We start from the raw sequence: 27,925 nt of genomic DNA on the forward strand, positions 1-27,925 counted from the left end.
GCATCCCAGAAAGAGGCATGCTGGAGGTGGAGGGGCCCAGCAGACTCCCTCCGCAGCCCTCCCTTGTGGCAGGTGTGGAGACCCAGGCCCAGTGAGGGTGAAATATCTTGCTCACAGACAAAAGCCAGTGAGTGGCAGACACAGGAAGAAAAGTGAGGTCTCCTAATCTCTTGGCCAATGTCTTTTCCATTATTCAGGAGTGCATTTCAGAGGACACGTTCCCTTTCACTTTCCTTTTTTGTTTTCCCAAATGTGTTTATATCTACATATAAAAATGACTCAATCAAACTTAAGATTTTAACCTTCAAAGGACCCCATGGCACTGACATGGGTTATTATCCATTCAGCATATGCAATTCAAAACACTCATATGACTTTTGTGCGTGTCACCAGCTCATTTGCTGCATTTGGTTTATTCAGCCATGATTAGAGATAGTCATTTACAGTCACACATTTGGAAACTCTTTTAACAAGCTTCTAGCAGTTTCCTTTCCAAAGCTGTTTAAATAGATGAGGGTGTGGTATCAGCAGCGACAGCAGTTTCCTCCATTCTGACTTCCCCTGCTATTCGTACGTCTTTATCAGGACTTCCATTTTGCAGAAAGGCTTTAAAAACAAAAATCAAAGAGAAAACAACCCAAACATGCACAGTCCAGTGCCTCGAAGTCCTCATTTCAGGAAGACTGCCTAAAACATTAAAATTGAAACGACCACACTGTCACCTGAAAGTCCCCCCCTCAAAAGAAATCCCCCCCCCCTTTATTTTAGAGACGACTTTTTGAAGTAATTGGCACAAAGACTGTTCTAGTGCAGATTGCTGCAAGTGTGCTCTTGGCAAGAACATCATAAGCACTAGAAAAACTTTAATATGCTCGAGAAGCCAAATACAAACTGACACCAGGAACTCAAGTGTGGGAACAAACAGGGGGGGAAAAAAAAGAGAGCATCTTAATTTAATACAAACCTACATACAAAGGGACCAATTTCTGCAATTCATGGTTTAGCATACAATGCAGCTGTCCTCTGAGTGAATATAGAGTAGTTATACATAAGAAATTAGAATTATCAATTCGAGGGAATTTCTCAAGAGCCCTTTTGATATGTAATACTGCAACTATAATGCCTAAGAAACCAGGCATCAATGCATGGAGATCAGGTTAGGATCTATTTAGAATAGGAGGGTTTAAACTTGAAGAAATGTCTCTTTGATTTGACCTCTGGAGCAGACCCTCTGCAGAGAAACTCAAAATAAATAGCTTTTCCCCTACCTTTCCAGGTCTTTAAAATATAACTTGGAATACATGTAGCACAGTGGGGGATGGGTGTGTGTGTGTGTGTGTGTGTGTGTGTATCATTTTAGAAGATATCGCCTATGTGGCAGGAAACTGGAAGGCCTTGTAGACTTTTGCACTTTGCAAGACATGGAGACAGTGTTCAATTCTCCGTATTCCACTGAATGGAAGAACAAGAACTACTTTTTTTCTTTTTAAAATTTCCTTCCTCACGTCATCATCTTCTTTGCTATTTTATGGTAAGGATTCAAGGATTTGGAGATTTTCTGCATCTTTCTCCATCCACATTTCAAATTTATCCCTGATTGTGACCAACCAGACTCTACCCTGAAACTGAAAAAGATTGCTCCATTTTCAGTCTTGCTAAGTAAGATGTCTCCTGCAATCCCCTGGCGTTCAAACGTGCTATACTTTTTTTTTTTTTTCATGGGGAACGTTTGAAGTCCCCTTTAAAAATAATGCCTTGAGGATATTTTTTCCCTAATACCATTTAAAGCAACTTGAAAGCATATGGCTCCTGAGTGCACAGGGTTCTAATGAAGTAATCAGCAACACCGCTCATAACCAGACTTCCACCAGGAGCTTTCATACCCAACCCAGAGCAGTCTTTAGCATGAAGCAAAATTCTGCAGAAAACTCCTTTCCTCTCTTGCCAGTGTAAAGGCTTAGTGAGCAAGTGCACTAACGTGGTCACAACTCTCCACCTTTGAAGGCTGGAAGGTGGTGGGAAGGTGGTGTCAGGATCAGAAGTGTCAGTGGCAAAGCAAATCAATCCAGGAGCTTGTAAGGCAACTCAAGACAAATATTCCTCTGTCGTGCAGTCTCAAGTCATAGTGTCGGAGGAGCAAATAAAGTTACTTTACAGGGTTCTATTTGATGTAGTCCCTAGAAGCTCTTCCATTACCTTAGGTGATTCTCCACACAGCCAGCAAGGACTAAATAAAACAAAAACATGGGATATTAATGCACTTTCCCCGGAACTGGAAGACCTGCTGTCCTCCTGCAGCTTTGCAACGGATTCTCTAAATCTACCACGATTAAAATCACACTTCTTCAGGCGCAACCTCATTAGTGCTGAAATATCACATCTTGTGCTATTTCCTTGGGATTTTAGCAAAACAAGTAATGATTCTTATGATTATTGGAGCAACTTGTGCTATCATGACTGCCAAGTAAGAGTGCAACTGTTTAAATGAAGTGGCATCAGCACTTGATTTTTTAATTTCTACTTTGGTTTGAGGCAGACATAACCCCCAAATGAGAGGCCTTAGGCATTACGGGCAAACTTACCCCACCTGCCCACAACATCTCCTTTTCCATAACATTTTTGAAGGGAGGGGTGAGGTGAGCAGTGGACTGGCAGATGTGTGAGGACAGGTGTCTTACTCTTTCCTGGTTTCTACCTGGTCAGATAATATTTCTCAAACGTCCAAATGCTCCTGCAGCATTTTTGTGCACCTCAGCTAAACTACACAATTTCATTCATCCAAAAAGGATCACTGAAGTTAATCTATTGCCAGGCATTGTTCTAGATTCTGTGAAAACAGTGATAAAAAGGATAAACAGAAGGGGAAGTTATAAGAGCTGAGAAATGTTTCTGGCTGCTGTAAAGGGCTGCTCTGGGGCCTGAGTGGAAGTAGAAAGGCAAAGTAGGAGGTTCCTGAAGAGCAGGGGTGTCCAAACTTTTTCCAACGTTTTTTTTTTACCAAGGGCCATATGCAGAAAAATACACAGCCGGGCCACTCACTCGAGGTGAAGTACATATTGCCTCACCTGGTTTATTTACGTAAACTAAATATATTTTTGGAATTTGCTGCGGGTCAATTAACAATGGATTGCGGACCGCAGTTGGCCCGCGGGCTGCAGTTTTGACAGCCGTGCTGCAGAAGTCCAGGTGAGGGAAGTGATGGTAGCCCAGGAGAAAATGGTGCGAAGTAGTTGAGTTGTGGATACAGTTTGGGGTACAGTTGACAGAATTTGCTGATGTATTAAATGTAGGGTTTGATTGAAAGCATGGTCTCAAAAGACTCTGTGAAGCTTTTGGCCAGAGTCCTAGGATGGAGGAAGGTGCCACTCACTGAAATCATAAGGGCTGGTGGATGGCAAAACATTTTGAGAGATGGGTTTTGTTTTGGTTATATTAACATTGAGAAATTGTCAACATTCAAGTGAAGATTCAGTAGGATGTAGAAGTTTAAATGTACTTCTTTAGTCTCATTTTTTTTTTGTAGTTTATTCAGAGATGTATTTGCTAAAATCTAAATCGTTCTAGAAATTTTATGTAGTCTGTTATGATAAATGCTCTTGGCAAAATGGGGAAATTAGTGATGTGCATGCTCCAATCCCTGATTTTTTTTCGTCTGTGTCTAAGAGGACAATGGGGTTATTTTCCGATAAAACACGCCATTGAGTCAGGACTAAAAGACAAGCACAGAAGGCCAGATAAACAACAATAATAACGACCCACAGTTATAAAGCCTATGCAGCTTGCCGGTATTTTCACAAGGCAAATTCTATTCATATATTTTCTTTAGACATCATTTCCAAAAGCTCTATCTTTTCAAGTGTGGGGAACAAATTTCGAAATCCAGGCCTGGAGAGTAAATCCTTGTATTCCAGGCCACATTCAGTCCCAGTTCTGAAAGGATGGACTGCGTTATGTTTAAGAAGGTTCAATTTGCATGTTCTCAGAAGGAAAACACTATCCCTAGGCCCTGCTATGGCTCACTTTGCCTGGTCTCAGAAAGACATCTGAGTTTATGATCAGGAGAAAGGAAGGCAAAATATAGAGATGCCACTTGGCAGAGTACTGGCAAATATTTAGAGAACGTTGGTCCATTATGCAAAGGTTTCCCTTTCAGAAACACTTCATACTTTCACAAAGCAATGACCTTCTCCTAGTAGCTACTGGAGGACTGCTGTTTATGTTTGATTTCCTTAATCCAGCTAAAGCAGCGAAGAAGGCTTAGGTGGTAATTTATTTATAAGAAATTACAATAAAGCTTTAGCAATTTGAATGCCGTGTAAAAAGCGGGAGGTAGATTGCACAGAGGCAGGATATCCAAACTTAGAAGTGAGCATTATGACAATCTTTTGGTTTATCTACCCTAGGAATCAATTTTGTCATTTTTAATTGACCAATTTTCTCTTGTTTGCTTAACATTTATTAATTGATTGTTATACTCATGCAATTAATTCCAAAGTTGGCAAGTTTAACACAGAGAAATTAATTTTCTTTTAACAACATGCCACTTAAAATACATTTTTGGAAGCCTGGGTTACTAGGAAATTGCCTTCAAATTAATCAACACGGAAATTAGACGGTAGTCTCCCTTGACATCTGTCAATCCAAAAGATGTCAGTTTCTTCCTTTGTTTGAGTGGGATTTTTCTGTTGAGTAAGGAATAATAAAATAAATCCCTCCCCCATATTAAAGTAAAACAACCCTGCATCTTAACAGGCAGAGCAAAGGAAGCAGTTTTTTTGTTCAAATATGCAATGTTTAAACGAATTTTACTTTTCACTGAGAGAAATGTGTAGAAAAGAGGTAAATTTCATAAAAGAACATGAAAACTAAGCTCATCACCTTCTTCCCCAAGCAACTCATTTGCCATTTTTTCTTTGTTTTCCCTTATATGAACTCTTAGTAGGTGCCACCACTCTGCCAGGCCCAATGGGGGCAGACTTGTCAGGGAGATGGATATGTGAGCCAAGCCCTAAATGAGATCTGCAAATGCAGAGTGCAGGGGAAGTGATGGGTAGAACCGTCCTGAAGAGGCACAGTGGAGCAGTGCTCATGGAGGAGGCAGCATTTGAGCTGAATTTTTATGGACGAGTTAGATTTGATTGGCATTTAGGTCGAAGAACTATTATAAGTGAAAGCACGGAGATTCAAAACTGCTTTTTGTGTTTAGAACTTGAAAAGCATGCCAAGAGATAACAGAGTAGAGTAGGTGGGGAAACACTACAGCAGATAAAGCTGGCTAGGATGCGGACCACTGTGATGGTATGCGAAGGAATTGTGACTTTATTTTGTAGACAAAGGGGGAGCCACTGAAGACTTTTAAAGGAAAGAGTATATGAATTGACCTGATCTTTAGGAATAAAATTCTGAGGGCATTCATTCATTCATTCATTCGATCAATCTTTGATTAACTTTCATCACGCACTGCTCTGCCCCAGTCACTGGGGCTATCACAATTACTCAGGAGCTCACAGTCCACCTATCTAAACCTAATTCGAGTGATCAGGTCTATAATAGGAAGGTGAGTAAAAGGAATGGCCAGCAGCCTGTCTGTGTGAGGGTAAAGAACGAATGTTGATAAAGCTCTTGTTCAGCGTGGCAGTCCGTCCTGAATCTTGGACCTCTCTTTATTTTTTGGTAATCCTTCCATCAACTTTATCAGAGGTTCAAGCTAGAATTACTGAGTGCATGACTTTTCTTGGACTCATCTTTGACCCTGTGCCTCTCACTTCCTAGATCCAGTCAATCATCAAGGCTTGGGAATTCTTCCTTTACCACGTCTCTTACCACTGATAGTATAGCCATTCCGAGTGCCATCACACTAATATTGACCATAGAAATCTTACATCTGAACAAGTAGGTGGGCAGCGTCCTCACTGGTCTCGCTTATCTTTTCCCTCTCTGGTCTATCCTGCATATTGCTGGAAGATTCATCTTCCTAAAGTGTCTTTGAGGAAAACAGACCAAGAGTGACATGAACTCCTTCATTTACTTGTTGTGTAATTTTGGAGTGACCGCGTGATCTCTCTGAGTCTCTGTTCCCATGTGTCAAACAGATCATGCTCATCTTACAGAATTGCTAGAAGAATTAAACAAGGCAGTGCATTTAAGAATACCTTGAAAATGTACAGCACCAAAAGTATTGTTACTCTTACTGTCCAAGAACATTGATTTGGGAATAAAATTCAGGCCACTTAGCATTCACGAAAGCCTTGTGACAATTTAGTTTCAACTTTCACACCCATATCTTCCGTAACTTCCCTCCATGGACTCCAAAAGCTTTGCACATCATCTCCTGCATCTGCCTGGTGTTTACCTTCTCCCTACCTTTGCTCACACTACCTCCCAGGCCAGGAACTCCTTCCCTTTCCCCTTCCATTAGGGAAAATAATATTTATTCTTCAAGATCTATGTCAAATCCTTTTTCTTTTTCTTTGGCCACTGTAACCCAAAAGTTGTCCTCTTCCCTTTGAATTCCTACTATTGTCTCTTCTCCCCCGTCAGTACTAGGGAAGTACGACCTTAGATTGTTCTCTCCTTGTCTCCATCTGCCTTTCTCCTTAGAGGTGCAGAATGCATTTTTTGTTTCTCTGTATACCTCACAGGACACAGCCCATGGATAGCATGCAACTGACGGCTAACGAGTGGGACACTCTCCATCCATCTACTGCATAAAAGCCCACTAAGTCCTTCATTTACTTTATTTCTGTTGTTCCTTACAATAGACTCCAAGGTAGGTAGAGCAGGTATGTCCATTTTATAAATAAGGAACTGGAGGCTAAGAGAGATGAAACATTTGGTTATGATTACACAGCTAAGATGTAATTCTGATGTTCCTCTAAGTTCAGTGCTCTTTTTCACAGACCACCCTGCATTTCCAGCCACTCTTACTACACTTGATCTTAGCCAAAAGGCCGAGAAGCGATTTCCAGCCACTCTTAATTCCTATTTTGATCCATCTGAGCAGTGTAAAACCATTCAGTTCTCCCTTCTGCTTCAAAAACCTTTCAATATGAAATTGCCTTTAGAAAATAGATATTGATAAGATTCCTCCTGAGGGTTAGTTACTCCCTGAATACAACTGGATACTTCAAGATGTCATCCTGTTGGACCTACAGAAAAAGTCCGGTGAGTGTGGTTCATCATGGCCCCAAAGAGAACACACATTGTTTCACCTCAAGGAACTTAAAAGTCTCTGTATTACTAATTACTGACTCTGGTAACTGATTACTTTATTTCAATGCAAAGAGGGATTTATAAGGTTTCGATCAATACACAACACAACACCAAATTCATAATAGGATAATGTAAACACTAGACAACTAGTCTTAACATTAACCAATGTGAGCAATAATGACAAGGAATCCTAAGAGGTTCTTTGTGCCCAAAGGTCTTTTATGCAGCCTAGTCACATCAACCATGGATGCAGGGCCACTTACTCCCTAATCTTCCTCCTGAGGCAGTCCACAGACACCACTGTGGGGATGGAGCCATGGCGGGAACTTCTAGATACCTTCCTCCTCTTATTTTATGAACATCCTTTCTGCCCTTTGCCCTCTTCAAAAATAAAATAGATGATCTGAGGCTTCTATTAAAATATTTCTTCTCACAAAAATAGACGAGGTATACTCAAAATATATGGTGATTGTTTAAATTAAAAAAATTTATTACAGTAAAAGATACATTACCATTAATCCCCTCAAAATACTCCCCCTCGCTTCGAACACACTTATCCCATCGTTCTTGCCACTTTCTGAGGCAGTTCTGGAAGTCCTCTTTCATGAGTATCTTTAGTTGCGCTGTCATGGCTGTTTTGATGTCCTGAATGGATTCAAAACATTTACCTTTCATGGTCATTTTGACTTTGGGGAAGAGCCAGAAGTCACATGGCCGGTGAATAAGGTAGATGAGGACGCAACGTAATGGTTTTATTTGACAGAAATTGCTGTACCAGAAATGATGTGTGACACAGAGCATTGTCATGATGGAGGATGAAGTAAAGACACTTACAAAAGAGGACTTTCAGAACTGCTTCAGAAAGTGGCAAGAATGATGGGATAAATGTGTTTGAAGCAAGGGGGGGTATTTAAGAAGGAATTAATGGCAATGTGTCTCACTGCAGTACATTTTTTAATTTAAACATTCACTGTTTTTTTCAATCACACCTCATATGCACCAAGAACAGAAATAAAATGAGGAAAAGATAAATTTTAGTGATAAACATAAACTAAGCCAGTATCTTCTAAAATGCTAAAATCCTAGATTTTACAGTGATATAAAGATAATATTCATATTCATATTCATAATATTCATAAAGACTTAGAGTTTACAGAACATTTTTACTCATCTTACATTAACCTCATAATACCACTATGATATTTCAGAAGAGGCACTATTATTCCCTTTCAACGCATTCGGGGAGGCTAAATGAGTTCCCTAAGGTCAAATACATACCAAATGGCAAAACCAGGAATAAAACTTACATCTGTTGATTTTTAAGGCTAGTGCTCTGTATATTCTACTAAGTCAGCAAAATGCCATTAACATGATTGATTTTGATATTAGTCATTACATATACAAAAGCTACTTATAAATATTTATACTGAGGATTACTTTTAGCTTTTAATAATTAACAGATAACATTTACTAATTTCTGTTTGTTAGCTCTGGTTTCAATAATGCTAATAGTAACAGGTGATGCATACAGGAAGAGAGTCATTTTCCAGGTTTCCTTTGGAACTGCAACTGTCCACTTGAGGCCTGGTACCCCAATTGTGTTATCTGGTCTCCACCCCCATAATCAGCTCTAGGCTTCTCTATTTGGCTAACTCTGGGTGCCCACATCTAAGAACTTGCCCTGCTTCATCTGGGTTTCTTACATAAGACATCTCATGGCAATTATCAATTACCCAAGCAAATAGCCCAATGAGAAATGTACATATTTAAAGCGGCCCCAAATGGCCCATTCTGTTAGCCCTGCTTCGCAATAGTCAAATGCCACATCTATGGATCTTTCAGCTCTACAATTCTATGATTCTAAAGAGGGAAACAAATATAGAGAAGGAATCTCACATAATTTGTGATAGTTGCTTTTGGGGATAGATGGATAGTGAAGAGGTTTTGCCATTCTCTGAGATGGGTTACCTATTTGTGCCTCTGTATTTCTGAAAATTCAGTGGAATAGGGATGGGGATACAGACCCCAGCACAGGCATGAAATGTTACCTGCCCATTTTCCATTGAAGCCATAACCTCCCTATGCCCGTGCTATCACTGTGGAGCCAATATTCTGGGCCTGACCCCAGCCCACTTCAAACACTTCCCCCTCCCCTGCATTCCATGAACATGAGATCAGAGAGGAGAGGGAGCTGGGCAAGAACAAAAGGAGGACTCCTTTGGCCCCCCTAGTAAGTGAAATGTGTCTTCAGTGTCATCAGTTTCCATATTCCTTCTCCTGATGCCTAAAATTTCACTGCTCTGCTCTAGCTCTGCTGATAGTCACGATCCTAAATCACCCTCTATTCCATCCTCCACACTCTGCCTATTTCCTTAGTGCTTGGTTTTAAAGAATGTCATGGGGAATAAAACAAAACAAAACAAAACAAAACAAAACAAAACAAAAAAAAGAAAAAAAATGTCTACTATGAGATGGTACTGCTTTACTGCAGTACAGGTTACCGCTGTGTTAGTTTCTTTTGTTTTGTTTACCTCTTCTTTCTCCAGCCACCACATCAGGTGGGTCACGTGGCACCTTGGACTGGGTGTTTCTCCTGCTGTTCATCTTGTTGGTTACCTTAATTCCTTAACAGGTTCAGTACTCAACTCCAGGATAACTGATTTTCCTCTTTACAAAAGTCTGAACTGACAGTAGTCACACCTCAACCCCTGCCTGGGAGCCTCTTCTGGACTGAGGGTCCATCCAGTTCCAGGTACTGGGAATTGAGGGAGGCAAAGCTTCAGGAATGGTTAATTATCCTCTAGGAAAAGAGAGCTCCATATTTTGTTGCTCCGGTAGCTTGGACATTTGCCCATACATTAGGTAGCAAAAGTAAAAGAGATGGACGGAATAAGTTTAGAAAGTAAAGGCTCAGGGGAAAAAATATCACTTTCCCAAGAAGCGGTCTCCTTGAGTCTGCCCATCATAGTTGCTGGAGTCAGATCAAGTAACCTGTCGATTTTTCTGAATATATATTCTCCTGCTTTGTCAGGTATTGGCTGCATAATCTGATACAAACTGTGACTAAATGAGCCTTCCAAATTTGTATTTCCACAGCCACAAGGGTATTGGCTACTTCTGTTTCTCCTCCTTCCCTCCCACCTTTGCCTGTGGAAGGTTCATTACTTACAGTTACTGCAGAATCAATCTGAACTGGCCAAAATCAGTGGTGGAATTTATAGCATAATAAATGCCTGGCCGTACAAATGCAGTTACACATGAAAGGCTTGGGGATGTTCTTTTGAGCAATCCTTCTACACTCCGCAGTGTACGATTTTTTATCCATTTAATAGAATCATTTTAAGCATATTTTGAGAAGTATAATCCTGACAGCTACAGAGCAGATTTTCCCTGAGGCAGGTATTGTTGCAGAAAAACAATATTATTGATAAAAATCTTAGCATATTGGAACTTGGAAGGGAAACTAAATACATCTTTTTCATTCTTTACACCAATCTTTTAGAGCTCCATTTTCTTAACCTCATGTTGCATTTCACTTTCTCTTTGAATTTTTATTTTTATAAAAGTGTTTTAACACTTCTTGAAGCACGCTAATGAACTGTTCTCTAAGAAGAACCAGCCTTTGAGAGGTAGGCAGAATTTGAAGTGCACTCAAAAGATAATGCACAGATTGGGGTATCAATAATTTTCCTTTTTAAAAGTCTGCAAGTCATAAGATTACATTGGTATCTGGCCCATTTCTCTTGCTAAGTGCCCATATTATGGGTGAATCCTGTTTTACAGCATTCTGATACACAGAGAGTTGAACTTGAGCGTGAAACACTGAAAAAAAACCCACAGAAATACAGATGGCAGACCGTCCTCCCCAAAACTCAATTTCATATTATGCATGTGATTGCTAATAGGCAAGCACTAAAAAACAATTTTCCTTGACGGAGAAGAGCTGATAAATTGTCAACATAAAGTTAGACTGTGGTTGCTCCAGCGATCAAAAGCTCGTCTGTGAGTTTGGTCCCATCAAAGTCAGCTTCTTACAACCGTATCAAAATTTATGAATGCGTATGTCTATAAAGTGACTGAAAACAACCCATAATGCATGTTTGTTTATTGTGCACGAGCTTTGTGTTGCTTTAGTGCATGTAAAGAAACCACACATACACCCAAGCCCATTTTTGTCCAGTTCTCTTTTCTTAGCTTCTGCATCTGGTAATGAAAACATCAAGAGCCAGCTGGGAATGTGATCTCCCCTTCTATCCTGAGAGCTGACTTAAACAAAAAGATCTACTCTTAAATGGCTCTTGCATGATTTGGGAGTGTACTCCACGGGGTTACACTAGCTGTGTGGTGATAGGAGTAGATGTATTTTGGAGCAATCGGGAACACTGATTATTCGAAGAAGAAAAACATATTTGACAAAGAAAAATAAATAAAATCCAGCAGATAAAAAGCAACCCAGCCAATGATCTGTAACACAAAGGACCGAAGTTTCATATTATCTTTGAGAGAAAGATAAAGCCCATGCAGACAATGCAAAAATAGAGAAAAACAGAGAGATTTTCTTATTTTTTACTTGTTGAAAGTTTGTTTTTAAAAAAGTAATTAAGCATTCAACCCAGGAATTTAAATTTTTATTTTCTGGGAAGAGGGAGAGGGAAAGGGTAAAAATTTGCCCAAATTGAAAATCCAGTAGCTATATACTGTATTTTAGATCTAAAAAATCACTTCAAATATTGAGTATTTGCATGGTAATAACATTCAGATTTTAGTCATTGGTTACTGTTCATTTGACGATAGTTGTTTAATTGCAGATGAACTGCGACCGGTCTGACCTGCACAGATCTTATTGGAGCAAAGGGATTGGGTGCTCAGGTTGCTACAATTAGTAGAAGGGATGAATAGTTATCCAGAATCAGAAATAAATGAGTTGGAGACCAAGTAATTTTTTTTTAATGAGAAAAAGTCATCATCCTTAAAGCCAGGGGTTTTACGAAATGGTCTACCTAAGGGAAACCTTAGGCTGCCTAAAATGTAAGCTTTGCTTACATTGTTCCAAATATTCAGACATTCCCAAGAATTCAGATACCTAACAGTGTATAAACCAAGGACTTGGGTGACAGAGGTCTGTGTGATGCTTCCTATTTCTGATTCATTTCACAGTCTAAGATTTCAACACATAACGTTTTCAGCCTGTTTTTTTCTTGAGTTACTGATTCTAGGAAAATCATATCCCTCTTTTCAGAATGTCTATGTATTTATAACAGCATCCAAGACTCAGGGAGGAGAAATCCCAGCATGCATATAGGCCAGAATGGTGGAAGAAGAAATAAATTAAGAAAATTCCAAAAGGAATTATCCGATGATTTACTTAAATCCACACATACTTATTCCCTTACACTATAGGCTGAGAATAATCTTCCTGGTCTCCTTGTTTAGAAAACCATGATCTTTTGCGTACAACGAATGCAAGAACTTTTGTTAGAATGTAACAGTCTTAATCTTCACCCTCTTACCCTGAAAACTGATTAGCTTGGGCTGGTACTGCACTAAATGAAGCTTCCTGCTCCCATCTACATTTGCTGAGGCAGGTTAGATGTCTTCACCTGATTCTTAAGGAACAGATTTCTTTCTGCTCAGTGCACTTGATGCCTTCATCTCTTCGCTGATTGACACTGTTCCCTCTGCATGGACTTCCCTAATAACTGGATAAAATGATGCTCTTTTTGAGAATCTCCTCTCCCACCAGACAGAATTATTTACTTCATCCCATGGCCCTTTGAACACATATCTCCTTTATAGCACACATCACATTGTCTCATAGTCATTTCTTTTTTGTTCCCCCTTCTTCCACCTCCCCCGACTTAGGTTCAAGCCATTCATTGTTTCTTAGTCGAGTTGTGTAGAACACAGCTCCCTGGCCCATGCTGTTGGTATTATGAGCCTTGTACTCCCCCCGGCTGAGGCAGTTGGTCGCCAGTCGTCGATCGGCCACTCACAGCAGCTCTGGCTGGCTGTCAACCACTCATGGCAGCACACAGTAGCACACAGCAGCCCGCAGCAACCCACGGCAACCCACGGCAGCTCACAGCAACCCAGCTCCAGGGAGAGATGTTTTTCACAATCTTATGTGGGAATCGAACTGGTGACCTCGGCATTAGGAGCATGGTGCTCCAACCACCTGAGCCACCGGGTGGGCCCTCTCATAGTCATTTCTAAGTCTAGACTCTGTTCTCTGGACCAAGGACTTTGTTTTATCCATCTTTATCTTCCTAGTACCCAGTGCAGTGTGTCATACACAACAGGTACACAATCAGTACCGACTGCATGATTGAGTGAAGTCAAGCCCTAAACACTCTGAACAAAAGGTGATGCTAAAGAATGAAAATTATAGATCATTCTGAGTTACAATGGACTTTTCTTTTGATTTCGCCATTTATTATGAACTGACAAGGCTTTTTTTGGGAAAAACTTCCATTATGTAGATGGGAAGCTTTGGGGGAAAACCACACTCTGAAACTCTAGTTGAAACAATTAAATTTAGTTATTTCATATTAGTCTGGAAGGAACTACAGTTGATACGCTCTCAGGTCAGCACATGCCTTGTTCAGCTATCTTTAAAGGCATAGGGAGTAATAAAACTTTCCATTTTATCTTCAGTGAAATAATACTGCTGAAATATCACCTCATTTTTGATGTCAGTGATGATTTTTCCTTACCTCCATGATGTCAAGAGGGAATTATTATTATTAGAATGACAGATTACTAATGATGCTGTAAAAAAAGACGAAAAGCTGACATCATTATCACCCAAACATCCAACATCTCCTTTGTTGTCTGAGCCCCACTGTTTGGTACTTTGAACAGAGTCACTCTGCGATGTCACAGCTGTGTGAAAATTACTGTAAGCAGGAAGTAAATGAAGAGCAGGTGCCTATGAATTTTCACTAGCAGGGAACCATCCTTTTAAAGTTTTTAGGACTGGATGACAGGAAAAGGAGGTGAGATTTATGTATGCAGGCGGAAAAGGATTCTTTGGGAGCCCATATGTGTCATGGGTTCTTGTGGGACATCTCCCTTGATGTTTCTCCAAGGATGAAACCACTGTGTGAGAAGAAAGATTGGGCAAGGGCCTCTCTAGGTTTAGTGTTCAGTCAGCTCTCTACGGGAGAATGACAATAAGGTCTGTTGGTTCTGGGCTTCATGCCCTTTTCAGTTACTGACTGGTTTGCTGTCAATCCATGTTGACGTCTGGGTTCTGATTTACCGTGATTGACCTATACATGGGTCAGTATAGTGCTTGAGAACATGGAGGTACTAAGCACTGCCACTTTTGTATCCTAGAGATGAATTCCACAGAACTCAACATTCCTTCACTGTGCCAGGGTGCCTGGAATCTGGCTACTACAAGTCCTAGGCAAACTGTCACTCTCGGTATTTTTCCAGTGGAAAAAGAGAAGAGGTACATTCCATAGAGAAGATAATAATTGATAACAAAACAACAATTAGAGAGTAAGAATGTTTTACATTCCATGATACCTTTCTTTGAGGAATTTTGACAATTATAATGTTAATTTCACTCAGCATTAAAGAACTTTACCCTGGACTGAACTGCCTGGAGGGCTATTCCAGGCCGGTTAAAAAGTTGAGATTCCCTTCGAATGGAAACTTACAACTATTTCAGACAACACTTACAAAGGTGCTCACCAATAAGCCAACTGCAAAAAAAAAAAAAAAAAAAAAAAAATTAAAGGGGAAGATTGATAAATGTAAGAATGTAAGAAGAATATGATATGTGTTTGTGGCATAAAAAGAGGGATGAACATATACTGTGTTAAAGTGAGTAAAGGAATTTGTCACTGCTCATGGAATAAGGCCAGAGAGTATTATTCTCAAATCACCATTTTATTTTTGCCTTCAATTTAGTATCTACATTGATTTCTCAGATTCTGATCTATCCATTGTTTCTATATAGGACAAAGTACAGTACTTCAGAGCCCTCCTTCAGAATCATAGGTGTGCTCAACCAATATGGTGAATGTTTAAATTAAAAAAAAATTGTTGCAGTAAAAGACACTGCCATTAATCCCCCTCAAAATATTTTCCCATGCTTCTAAAACACTCATCCCATCATTCTTGCCACTTTCTGAAGCACTCCTGGAAGTCCTCTTTCGTGAGTGTCCTTAGTTGCGCTGTTGTGGCTGCCTCGATGTCCTGAATCATTTTGACTTTGGGAAGAACCAGAAGTCACACGGTGCCAGATCCAGTGAATAAAGTGGATGAGGACACACCATAATGTTTTTATTTGACAGAAATTGCCATGTACCAGAAGCGATGTGTGACACGGAGCGTTGTCATGATGGAGGATGATTGACGGCACACTTTAAAACACACCTTCTTTCAACCATAGCTCACACCCGAGTGACTGTACTGAACATGTTGAAACTTATCACACACTGCTACTAAGGCTTGACACACTGCTTCCCGCATTGAAAATCCCTGCCTGGCACTCAGCAGCAGTATTCACTGTATTTGTTAATCACAACAGAAAAGCTCCGTGTCACACATCGCTTCTGGTGTGGCAATTTCTGTCAAATAAAAACATTACGGTGGGTCCTCATCCACGTTATTCACTGGATCTGGCACTGTTTGATCTCTGGCTCTTCCCCAAAGTCAAAATGACCATGAAAGGAAAATGTTTTGAACTGATTCAGGACATGGAGGCAGCCACAATGGTGCAATTAAAGACACTCAAGAAAGAGGACTTCCGGAACTGCTTCAGAAAGGGGCAAGAAGGATGTGCTTGACGCAAGGAGGAGTATTTTGTGGTGAATTAATGGCAATGTGTCTTTTACTGTAATAAACTTTTTAAAATTTAAACGTTCACCACAGGTTTTGATTACACCTCGTCAAATCCTCCCAAGATCTTTCCTCCCTTCTGGCAGTGACTTGGTTACATGTTTCCTGTAATATTTCAGGTCCTCAAACCAGCACGGGCCACCAGGCAATAGGCAGCTCTTGGTAACTCTGGGTCACCTTCGCTGGAACATCCTGGCAGCCGTTAACCTCTGTCTTCCCAAGAGTCAGGAGCTGCACCTGATGAAGCAGATCTATTTCATTCCATCCAGGGTGTCCCAAAGGGGCTCTCACCCTAAGGTAGAGAATGGAGCTAAAGAGGATGTAATCTCAGCCATCAAATGACTAAAGAACACTGAAAGCAAGTCCTGCTGCTGGTACACAGAAGGTCCTCAAATAATGTCGTTTCGTTCAACATGGTTTTGTTCTAATGTCGATGAGATGACATAGGAACTTAACTTGTTTATATCAATTAGCCTATGATAAAATTGGTTTTGCTACGTATCATTTTGCTTAAAGTTGCAGAACCTATCGCTGATGTTAAGTAAGAACTTACTCTACTTAATTTTTATTGATGAAATGTAAGCCCAGAATCATCAGGCTCCTTGTCCAATGTTATAACAAGTCAGCAGCCATGTGCTGGCAGTAGGATGAAACTTTCTGACTCCCCTCACCAGGTGTGCCCCTATTAAGCCACTCTGTTTTTGTGACTTCTACAAGGAGTCATGAGTTTGAAGGACATTTGACAAGGGGCTGTTGAGGACTGTTAAATATATTCAGAGCTACCAAGTAATAATCAAGTGACTCTTGATTGTGCTTCCAGAGTTCTAGCCACTAGAATTGGGTACAAGTGGGGTACAAGTTAAATACATGTTGATTTTTAAAAGCTGAATATGATAGCATAAAAAATTATGTCATAGACTATGTCAACTATTACTGCAGCCTTTTTAAAAGTAAAAGGAAGAATTTATCTTACTAGCAACGGGGCCTGGAAACTTAAATTATATAATTCTAGTGGCTGCACATTCTCATCTCTAAATCTCCTTTAAAGGAACGAGGAAGGAATATGTTTTGGCCTTAGCACAAATGATGTCCAATATTTATAAATTCATTTATCTTCTTGAACAAATGATTATAGGATTTCTACTATGTGCCTGAAACTATTCTAGGAGCTTCAGCTTACACAGTGGTGGGGGAGCCAAATTATGTACAGATAAATTATGAAATAGTGTCAAGGATGTATCAAGGGCTATGAAGAACGATAAGGCAGCAGGCTAAAACAGATGATGGGGACGCAGAGGGTGTGCTTGAGCTATTTCAGATGGCATCGTGAGGGAAGTGACGTTTGAGCAGAAATCTGAATAAAATGCCAGTGTTACCCATGGGTGTATCTGAGGACATTATATATTCCAGAAGATTAAAAAGCATATACAAAAGCTCTGGTTAAGTATTTATACTCTGGAGGTATAAATACTGTTATCAGTCGAATGATAACATATGGATCGTTTCTGTAGATCATTCCCAACAGTGAGCTGAAGTAATGTTTCCAACATGGTGACTTAGAGATACCTACTGGCCACTTGTAGTTCAGATTACACACACACACACACACACACACACACACACACATCAAGGCAGCAGTCTAAAGCCTCTCCCTTGACAATTATTATAGAGGGTTGAGAACTGATTATACAGATGATTCTATTGTTCAAGTAATAGTCTTGGAACTCAAGGCACTTTGCAGTGAAGTCATTGTTTTAGTCTGATGGTAGAGGGCATTCATAGAGAGATGGAAAAGAGGCGATTAGTTCCTTGTCCCCCAGGAAGTCACTACACGAGACGATAGGAACTCCAGAATCCTGGCTCTTTTCCCTTACTTGGAATGAGTCAACAGAAACCCCTCTGGAGTGTTGTGTAGTACCTCTGAGATGCAGTTGGGTTCATGCCACAGTGGTAGTTTGCCTTCTCCAGAGGGTTCAATTTATATGTACATATGTAGATGCTTTAACCAAACCATGGAGTCTTGTGGGCTACAGGAGCCTAGAAACTCTATTTATTCCAGAGATCAACAACATCACATTGGCCCTGCCCTTACTTCCTTTCTTGCATTAAAGGGCTATATTAGTCTTGCCATGACGCTAAATCAATTCCAAAGAAAATCATTTGGTATGTGCTCCTTTTGTTAAGGGGACGGATGACGTATTTCAGTCATATTTCCGTCTCTTATAATCAAATCAATATTCGGGGCACTTAAGCAGGGAGAAATCTCCCAGAAATAAATGCATTTTCTATATTCGTAAGAAATCATTTATTATTCTAGAGCTCATATAACTTCCAGGAGATAATCTGAAATATTCCTGATGAATTACTACTTTCCATAGTTACAGGTGCCTATGCAGAGGTGCAGAAGTTAAGGTTGTAGACTGTCTAGATCAACCTTTATCAGCCTCACAATAGGAGTTCCATAAACATAGACTGCACAGATGGACGTGTATTACGTGCTCTTTAAGGGCCAAGCATTACGATAGTACTTTATTTACATTAATTCACTTTATTTCACAATAGCCTGACAACAGAGGTTCTCTTGGTACTTCCACTTTACAAGAGAGAAAATAAATGCTTAACCAGAAGTTCAACAATTTACTTAAAGTCATAGAACCAGGAATGGCAGGGCTAAGTGGAAATCCTCGGCTATGTGACGTCACAGCCAGTGTGCTTAATGACTCTTCAGTAGAGTAGCTTTGAGGTAGTAAGGGTCAAAGAGGGCCATGTATCTGGAAGCCCTTAAAATCTGTAAAGAGTTAAGTAACTGCTGCTTCAGACCACTGGATCAGGTGATTACTTTAGGGAAACAGAAATGGTGGAGCTCTGTAGCTGTTGTTAGGGTATCTTAGCCAATCAAAGGGAGGTGGGCCTGAAAAAGTGATGAACTGTGCTTGTGTTTCCTTTTCAGTTCTTAAACCTGTCTTTTTTTTTCTTTGTTAACTCTTTATAATAGGCCCTAATCTCAGAGAGATTACATTTAAAAATCTATCAGACTGAGATGTTTACAGAAGCATTAATGACAATTCTGAAGGGCATTAATTAGTAAGAACACACCACTTACAGAAAGAGTTGTTAATTTTTGCATCAATGACGTCATTTTCAAAGTGATCACCATTTTCATTATTCTTAGCTACCAAAGACTCAGAAACCCAACCTGAAAAGATCCATCATTAGTCAAAGATGGGATGCTGTTACTTCTACCTTCTTTCTAAAATCTGTACAATGAAAAATGAAGTTCCTGTTAGTTAGCAACATATTCAGGGTGCAGTTACTGACATACTTAGAATTTACAAACACTTCACAAAATGGCTAGTGATACCTCTACTTGGTAAAATATCTTGCTGATTAGTCCCGGCAGAAATGACACATCCTAGGTTAGAACTACTGGCATGCCTTGGTAATGGGCAATAAGTTCTTTAGGATCAGAAACAATGTCGGTTGTATTTCACATGACACTGGAAACCACGTTTAATGGACAATTGTGCAGAGGTGACCAGGGACTAAAAAGAGATAATAGGATTTTAAACATTTGATTTCATTAGTTCTCTCCTTTATTTGCATTTTTCATCACAATAACCTCTGCCTGTAAGTTTTACCCTAGAAAATTTTTTCTCCTTCAATTTATTCTGGGTGTCTAGGTTGATGGAAAGGCAATAAATGTGTAGTCTTAGAAAACCTGAATGAGTTGACAGAATTTTCGGTCTCTGAAAATTCGTCTATTGATTTGACAAGACAGTTACATTTTGTGCAGCTTGGAATACTGTAGTCATTATTTTAAGACAAAGCTAAGGCGAAGGCTTCAAGAGAAGCACTGATACGTACGTCCACACACCTGGAACATCTCTGAATCTCAGACTGGAAGAAACGTCAAAATGGTGTGTAGTCTGTCCACACTTGTGTAGGAGGAAGAGAGCTTCTAATTGATAAGTTCAGTGTATGCTCTTAGAAATCTCTAGACAAGGACCACCACCACATTGCTCCTCCCTTAGTGATGGGCACACCTCCAAACGACACTTCTCTGGTACAATTAAAACTCACCGCATACAGTTACTCTCTTGGGCAAAGAAAGAACCAGCCTTCTTATAATCACACTTCACACATTTTTAGCAGTCTTTGAGAAATCATGGAGCTGTGCCAGAAGGCAGGCTATCAGCAAATACTGTTCTGTCAGAAAGATAGAGTCTCAAAATGTTAATATCCAGAAAAAAAATTCTGGAAAGATGATTTACTAGAAAGAAAATGGTAATTTCCAGATGCCAGTATGAAGTCATGATGATCAGGTGATGCTAAAATGCCTCTATTTTTCATTTTCTGAAAAGCATTCTTAACTGAGGCTCAAGAGAAGGCTAAGGATGTGGTACATTCTGAGTTTTGTGAGGCCCTGGTAAAGATGAACAACGTCTGTGCAGGCCGGATGGAGGAATGTGAGCTAGATTATGGTATAGCCACTTGGGGTCATAGCTATTCCAATGGTCACATCTGAAAGACACTGAAGTCAACTAGCTGGATCTCTGGTGGCTCATTATAGAGTTCGGCACTGTCAACATTTTTCATTGCTACTTCAGGAAAAAAGAGAGCATGCAATTCACAACCAACATTTACTGAGTGGCAACTACTGTTATAGGTGCTGAGGGAAGAGACCAGAATCAAGAAGTACCCAATATCCAATTTAGTGTATGGGAAAGAAAACATTCGAATCTGCTTATTTCTCTCAGTTTTGCCATTTACCATTTATGTGACCTTAGACAAGTCAATTCACATTTCTGTGCCTCAGTTTTACCTGTCTTCAAAACGGGGAAAAGAGAGATAATGAACTAAAAGAATTGTTGTGAGGTTCCTATGAAATTATATAAAAGTGCTTCATAAAATGGAGAGAAGATGCTTAGCTGAGTGTGTTCTCTCACTTGATCCCTAGGAAAATTTTCTGGGCTATGTACTGTTAATAGCTTCATTGTATAGGTGAGAAAACTGAGGCACAGAGAGCTTAAAAATGCTATTAGCACAGAGGAGTAGGGATGGGTGCATGGGGCAGGGGAGATGAAAATAAAAACCTGGTATTTGTATCGTGTCATGTTGGTTACACTGCCTATGGAAGTGGGGCAGAGAGGAATTTTAGGAAAAGAAACAGCATGGTGAAAAGCTAGCAGTGTGAATAAGCAAACGTGTTTCAGGAAAAATGACTGGACAGATTTTCCTAGAGCATCTGTATCAAGAGTTCTGGGAAAGAACGATGGAGGCAGTGATAGAAAGGGTAGGCTAGGGCCAGATTCTTGAATACATTAGTGCTATAAACCACGGATGACTCAGGAGCAGAGAAGTAAATGATCCCTGAGGCTTTGAGAAAATATTCCAGAGAGCAGGGTGCAGGATAACATTTCCTGGGAGGTAATTTGGGAATTTCTCACAATAGAGTCAGTAAAAAGAGGAATGGAAACAGAAGTTGGTGGATTGAACCAATTTTGGCAGCACATTAAAATGGCAAATGGTCAAGAGGGAGGGGTTGATGCTGTGTATTGTGGACTTTTTTATGTATTATGGATTTTTAATTAGAATTAAATCAAGAACTAAAATTCCAGATCATTGAAATAGTAAGTAATAATTCCCTTTTAGATTGCTATCTTGAGTCTTGTCAATATACACATTCAGTCCAAAATACGTTTGCCTATGAAAAGCCTTCGACTTTAAAATTTTTCTAGCTGTGATTTTGACATTGGATATCCTAGGGGGACAACACTATGGCACACCTAAATGAACAGGAAGAAAAGAAAGACCGTGTGCCACTGAAAATAACAGATATAATTTTTAAATATTAGGTATAATTTTTATAAAGAATATTTTCTGAGAAATATTTTTCAGAAGATTATCTTCATGACAGTATCAAAATGTAAATCTTAGTTTTGTACTTTTGCAATCTAGGAGTTGATGTCTTTTGCAACAGGACTTCAACATGTATTAACACTAAATGCATAAATGGGAGGGAGACATGATAAAGGAAAGGGCTACTGTGATATTGGTGAAATACGTTTTGGAAGATGCACTAACTTCGGTGTTTTAGTAAGTACTGACGGTGTCATCATATTAAGTAAGGTCTTGTAACCTGAGATCACTGGATACATTTCAGACATTCGGGAACTCCCTGATGCAAAATGAATTTACCATGGAAGAGGCTGGACAAAGTTTATCAAATTGTTAAAAGGATCTATGACACCCAAACTAAAACAAATCACTGTTACAATTATGGAAGTGAATTACTCCACAGAACAGATATAACCATGAATTTTAAAAAATGAACAAGAGCATTTTCTAATTTAAAAGACACTTACGTTTGCTTAGAGAAGGCAAACAAACGTTTCTTTAATTAGCACCCTTTAATTTTTTGCTTTTGTTACTTCATGTTTAGATGTAGATATTCTCAAGCTGAGGTATACCAGCAGTCCGAATGAACTAGCGACTCTACAAATTACTTTCTCTATTATTTATACTTTATGACTCTAGATCATAAGGAGGCTGGATAAATTTCAGAAATCATTTAGTTCACCACTTGGCTAAAGTCTGATTTGTATCAACTCATCCCACATGGGGGACTGTTTGTTTTTAAGAATCTGGAGTTCCCCTGTGCTCCCTAGTAAGCCGTTCATATGTGCCAAAGTAGGGACTCTGGACATTTTAAGGTTTTGGCTTCTGCAGAATTCAGAGGTATTCTCAGCATTATATAAACAGCTTTCCTCTCTTTCTCTGTGTTTTCCAGTCCAGGGTGCTCTCCTGTGCCATTAAAGTTAGGACATCATGATGTGCCTGGGTAAGTACTCCAGAAATGACAGTGGAGCTGGTGGGCATTTAAGAGCAGATTAGCAAACTGACAGTCCCACACCGAAGGAAACTATCCTCCCAAGACAGGCGCTAAGGAGGCGACCCAATTAGTCTTCACTTCTCTAATTTCCCTGATTACATATCTCCTTTTACCCCGTGTGCTATACCTAGTAAGTCCCCCAAACATAGACCTCATCAAGAAGGCAGAATACTGATGCAATGTAATTTAAAGTCGGGCTGTGTTATGCTAAGATATGTGGCCAACAATGAGACCCAAACAACAAGGAAGCCCCTGAGGCATAAAAAGTGGCTAGTCCAGATAACAGAGCTACTGTGGATTTCAAAGCAAATGAAGAAAGAGACAACTGAATGTCAGCTGGAAAACTTCATTGGAGACAGGGCACATTTTCTGAGGACTGGGGCGAGGAAGCAACAGCAATTTACCATTACATTCTAGTGAATCAGCGCTTCCTTGGCTCAAATTCCTGGTCATGGGTACTTGTGGGTCTTATAGTCCATGGAAAGGAAGGTAGATCTCTGCAAATCTCTATGAACCAGTGCTGCAGGATATGCTGAGCCACAAAGGGCAGGTTGTAAGCAGGCAAGCAGTTTTTCTTTTAAAAACTTAGATTAATTTTTCACATGTTGAGATCCAGATCATGCTGAGCCCTTCTTTGGACTTAGTCCATTAAGCAGTGAAACAGAGGGGTGAAGGGGGCAAACTCTGGAGCCTAACTGCCTGGATCAATCCTGGCTGTTCAGTAGCTACTGAAAAGCTATATGAACACAGGCAAAGTGCTAAACCCATTGAAGCCTCAGTTTCACCACCTGCAAAATGGGCATAATAGAATGTAAAGTTTGAACAATGCCTGGAACTTGAGAAGTCTTTACATAATGTTGTATGGATTAGATAAAAGAAGTAGAAAGGGTTTGGTATAGTATGCTATAGCGTCAATGTTCAATATGTGGTCCTTTTGTTACTATTACTATCAGCGACAACAACACTAAAGAGACTGGCAGACAAAATGATGGAGAAAGTCAGAAAAGTCCATGTGCCAAGGTTACAGAAAAAAAGGAGAGAAATATAATGACCTGCACTGAGCAAGGCTTAACATTTTGGATCTTTAATGGAAAAGAAAGAAGCACACAATGGTACTAAATTAGGGGAATATTGGGAATATGGAGAAATTATCATCGCTGTTTTTTTTATTTGTGATTATTGTGTGGTGGTGAGGTGATTATCAGTTTTATTTGAATGTTTTATAAGCTGTTAGAATTATTTACTGAGAACGAACAGATAAATGGGGATGTTATTCAGCTGTGTCATGTCATGGGTTCTCACAGCTCTTCTAGCAACTTTTCGACAAGGTTAATTAATGAGGGAAGGTCACTGTGGAGGGAGGATGAGGGGAAGAGCTAGGTGTGTTGGATGATTCATCTTATTGGGGGAATAGGGGGTGAATCACCTCTCCTGTTAGCAGTTCTGGGGAGGGGATAAGGCATTGGGTGGAGACTTTTATGATGTCTTGAGAAAGATGTACTGACAGCGTATGTCAGAGGACCTTAACATATATAGTTTGATGAAAAGGGAAGAGCTCCTAAATCTTTTCCCATCCTAGACATTCAAGGTTGAACTTTGTAATATTTTGTTTCTCAAAGGACCCTTCTTATAGCGAGGTGTCTTTAATCTTAAACCCAAAGAGCTCCAGAATCACTCTTATTCCCTATAATTGCTTGGTGGTCCCTTCTTATTTACCACTCACAGGTAACATGCCACCTCCTCAGGGAGACCTTCGCGACCTTCCCACCTAAAGTGGTCCCTATCGGAGACTCCCTCACATTACCCTGCTTCACTGTCTGTATATAGTGTAACCTAGTGGTTAAGCACATGGAGTGTGAGCCAGACTCCCAGAGTTCAAACCCTAGCTGTCTCTGCAACCTGTGATGTTGGGTATGCTAATTAACCTCTCTAGCCTCAGTTTTTTCGTCTGTAAAATGGAAACAATGAGAATGCTCTCTTCTGAGGTTGAAGTGAGGGCTAATCCATGTACACTGGACTCTGCCCAACACATTGTAGTGCACGTAAATGTTAGCTATTGTCATTTTGGCCATCATCACTCTCTGAAATCACTGTCTTTGTTTATTCACTTATTATCGTCTGTCTCCTCGTGTTATGTAGAATGGAATGCCATGAAATCAGGGACTTTTTATTGTTCCGCGCTGGGTTTCCAGGATCTACAACAGGCTCCATACTAGAAGCTCAATAATTACTTGTTGAATGAATGCATGTTCCAATCATACTTAAGAAATCAATGTGTCCAATTTCAGGTCACTTGCAAAAACAGCCTTATTTAGGTGCCCCTATGGCAAAACAAACAAATAGAACCCAAGCTACTCGGTTTCTTGCCTAGACTGAATCTCAAACTACTTCCCCATATTATGTTTCTACCCACCCATCCCACTGTTTTGCAGATTCAAAATTTTACAGAGTTTTACAATCTCTAGTTTGTCATGTGAAAGTAATATTTTTTCCCCAGAATATTAAATTACCTAATGATATTGAATTATACTGAATATTGCTTTTTCAAACTATACCTCACCTGTCCCACCTTCTTCTGTCCTCTGATATGCCCCCTATCAATCTGCAAAAACCATTAAAGGTGAAGAACAAATGCTGATAGACAGAAAAGTAATAGTTGAAAGGAAGCCAACAGCTCCTGAATGCTAGAATGCATCTTTGTTGCATTAAAATGACAGCTATCATTACACCTGTAGTTTGCTTATAGAACTCCGAACTTGCTAATGCTGCGTTAACTAATAAATGTATTGTGTGCAATGAAGCAGGAACATGCAAAATGGTCCTAAGAATAGAGTCTGTTTTTTTCCCTCCAACATATCCCTTTGTAACAGGTTTTACAGGGTAAAGCTACAGCAGGCATTGCTGCTCAGGTCCTTTCCTTTGCTTTGATCCTGTTAAAGGTTAAGGACGCTCCACGTGTGTGCCTTTCAGACTGTAGGACAGCTCAGCTAAAGGTCGTTCACGGAAGGGCCTGCTTCCCTTCCTCCTTTCTTTTTTTTTTGTTTCTGAAGAATTCATATCAAATAAAGTGCCTGACTCTGACTTTTATGTAGCTGCTAGTCTCTGGATGATTTATAAAAGGTTTTTAAGGCCTGATGATAATGACTGTGACCATCCCTGATCATGGTCATCCTAAAGAACAGCTATCAGAAGCCCGAAACTCTAAAATTGGGAAAGGTGGGGCTGGTGGTGTCTACAGGACATTCCATTTCTGTTTGTCTTCCCACATGTAATAAATATTGTTTGAGAGATTGGTTAGTGTGTTGTAAAATTGATATGATTCAAGTTGCCAAAGGCATTTCATAAATTTCATAGGTCTTAATTTATGTTGCCATAGTAACTGCAATGTCGGAGTTTCCCCGAGATTAGGAGGCTTTTATATTCTTAACTTTAAAATGATAATAATGTAGATTATGACTCCAGACTGTGTCTTCACTGTTGCAATGAACATATACTCTGAATCTTCAATAATTGTAATTTCAAAATTAAGATGTCTGATGTCCAACCTGATCTTATTTACGTGTATGAATTTCAGAGGCCAAGATGCTATTGAAATGCAGTCTTTTTCCAAAGAAAAAGGGTTTAAAGGGGGAAGTGGGAAAAGTGGAATTCTTATAAGTGGCGCTTCTTGAACACTTCTTTTAAAGACTGATATGAATTTGGCTTACTTTCTCCAACAAAGTGAATTTCTAGCAATCGCTAAAGCCCTTGGTGCATTATTAAAAGTGTTTTAAGAGAAGACCCTATATTGAGGCATTTGGTGTACCAGCAATGTCTGAAGTGAGACTAAGGGGTAACAAAGCCCCTACCTTGAGTCAGAAAGATAGCTAAGAACCCTATGGGCTGCTCAAGTTCACATGTGTTAATTACACGGACCCCAAGCAGTTGGGAAACTTAATGCAAATGACCTAGGATTGACCTAAGAGAACTATTCCCCCCTCCTGGAGCCCAGCTTACCTTATATCCAGAAGATTTGATGTGCACGCCACGTTTGGTCAGAGTAGATTTCATTCGGATGAAAAAGGAACGCTCAAGGGTGTTGTCAGTGGTTAGCAGACTGGGGCTGGTTGACTCCACTGAAGAATACAAAAATATATACACACGATTTAGATCTCTGCACAACCCCTCAGAACTACTGCTCAGGTGCAATCCTTGAGTTCACTAAAAATAAATGACTGATGGGTGCTAAGAGCATGGTAATCAATTTACCTCATTTAGGAAATGTTTACTTTGCAGAAAATAAAAAAGAGAAATTAATGTATCCAAAGTAACTCCGTTCCAGTTTCTAGCAAGAGCTTTTCAGGCCTTTTAACTTCCAGCAGCAAACTAAGTGGGGTCTGATAGTACGTAAGTAATGATGGCACATCTGGAAGTTTGGCCGGTGTACATGGAGAGAACTGTCATGACAAAGAAGGACCCCATAGATTTATGGGATCAGCTAAGACCCAGGCAGAGATGCTTCTGAGATGAGGTAAGGATGACTCACTCTTTGTTCTCCCAGAGAATTCCTTCTTGCATCATTTGCCTACTGGGGGGTTCTGAGGACCAAAAAACCATTAAGGTCGTGTAGCTGTACCCTGGCCAATACTCTTGCCCTCCTGAGTTGGTTTTCTTCATTGTGTGGAATAAGAAGCAAGAAGTCTTCTCAACTGACTCGAGGTAGAGGGCTAAGAAAAGGATGGATGGACAGAAACAAACAGAAGCTACTCACAATGTCAGCTTTCCATTCCTGTCACTAATGGCAGTGTGTCCCCAGCCTTTATCTAACCACTCTTGTGTTTCACAGATTTTCATATCTGCTTCTGATATGAGAAAATAATAGTCTCTTCTCTTAAGAAAGATATTCTTTCCCTTTCTATGTTTTTAGATTAAGTAGAATACGTTTTTACTTATGAAACTTAAAATGGTAGCTTGTAGTCTTGCTGATCT

The 27,925-nt window shown here is 39.9% G+C and overlaps 1 protein-coding gene across 19 annotated transcripts in view; it reads right to left on the minus strand.

The window, feature by feature from the left end:
- NPAS3 (neuronal PAS domain protein 3) overlaps nucleotides 1-27,925 on the minus strand; it is an 850,867-nt gene that overhangs the window by 37,760 nt on the left and 785,182 nt on the right. For all 19 annotated transcript variants that reach the window (XM_081050527.1, XM_081050528.1, XM_081050526.1 and 16 more), the window contains one exon: nucleotides 26,954-27,072. In XM_081050527.1, the coding sequence (XP_080906653.1) occupies nucleotides 26,954-27,072 (119 nt within the window). The remainder of the gene's footprint in view (nucleotides 1-26,953; nucleotides 27,073-27,925) is intronic.

Source organism: Rhinolophus hipposideros (assembly GCF_964194185.1).
Source record: "Rhinolophus hipposideros genome assembly, chromosome: 5".
NCBI lineage: Eukaryota > Metazoa > Chordata > Mammalia > Chiroptera > Rhinolophidae > Rhinolophus > Rhinolophus hipposideros.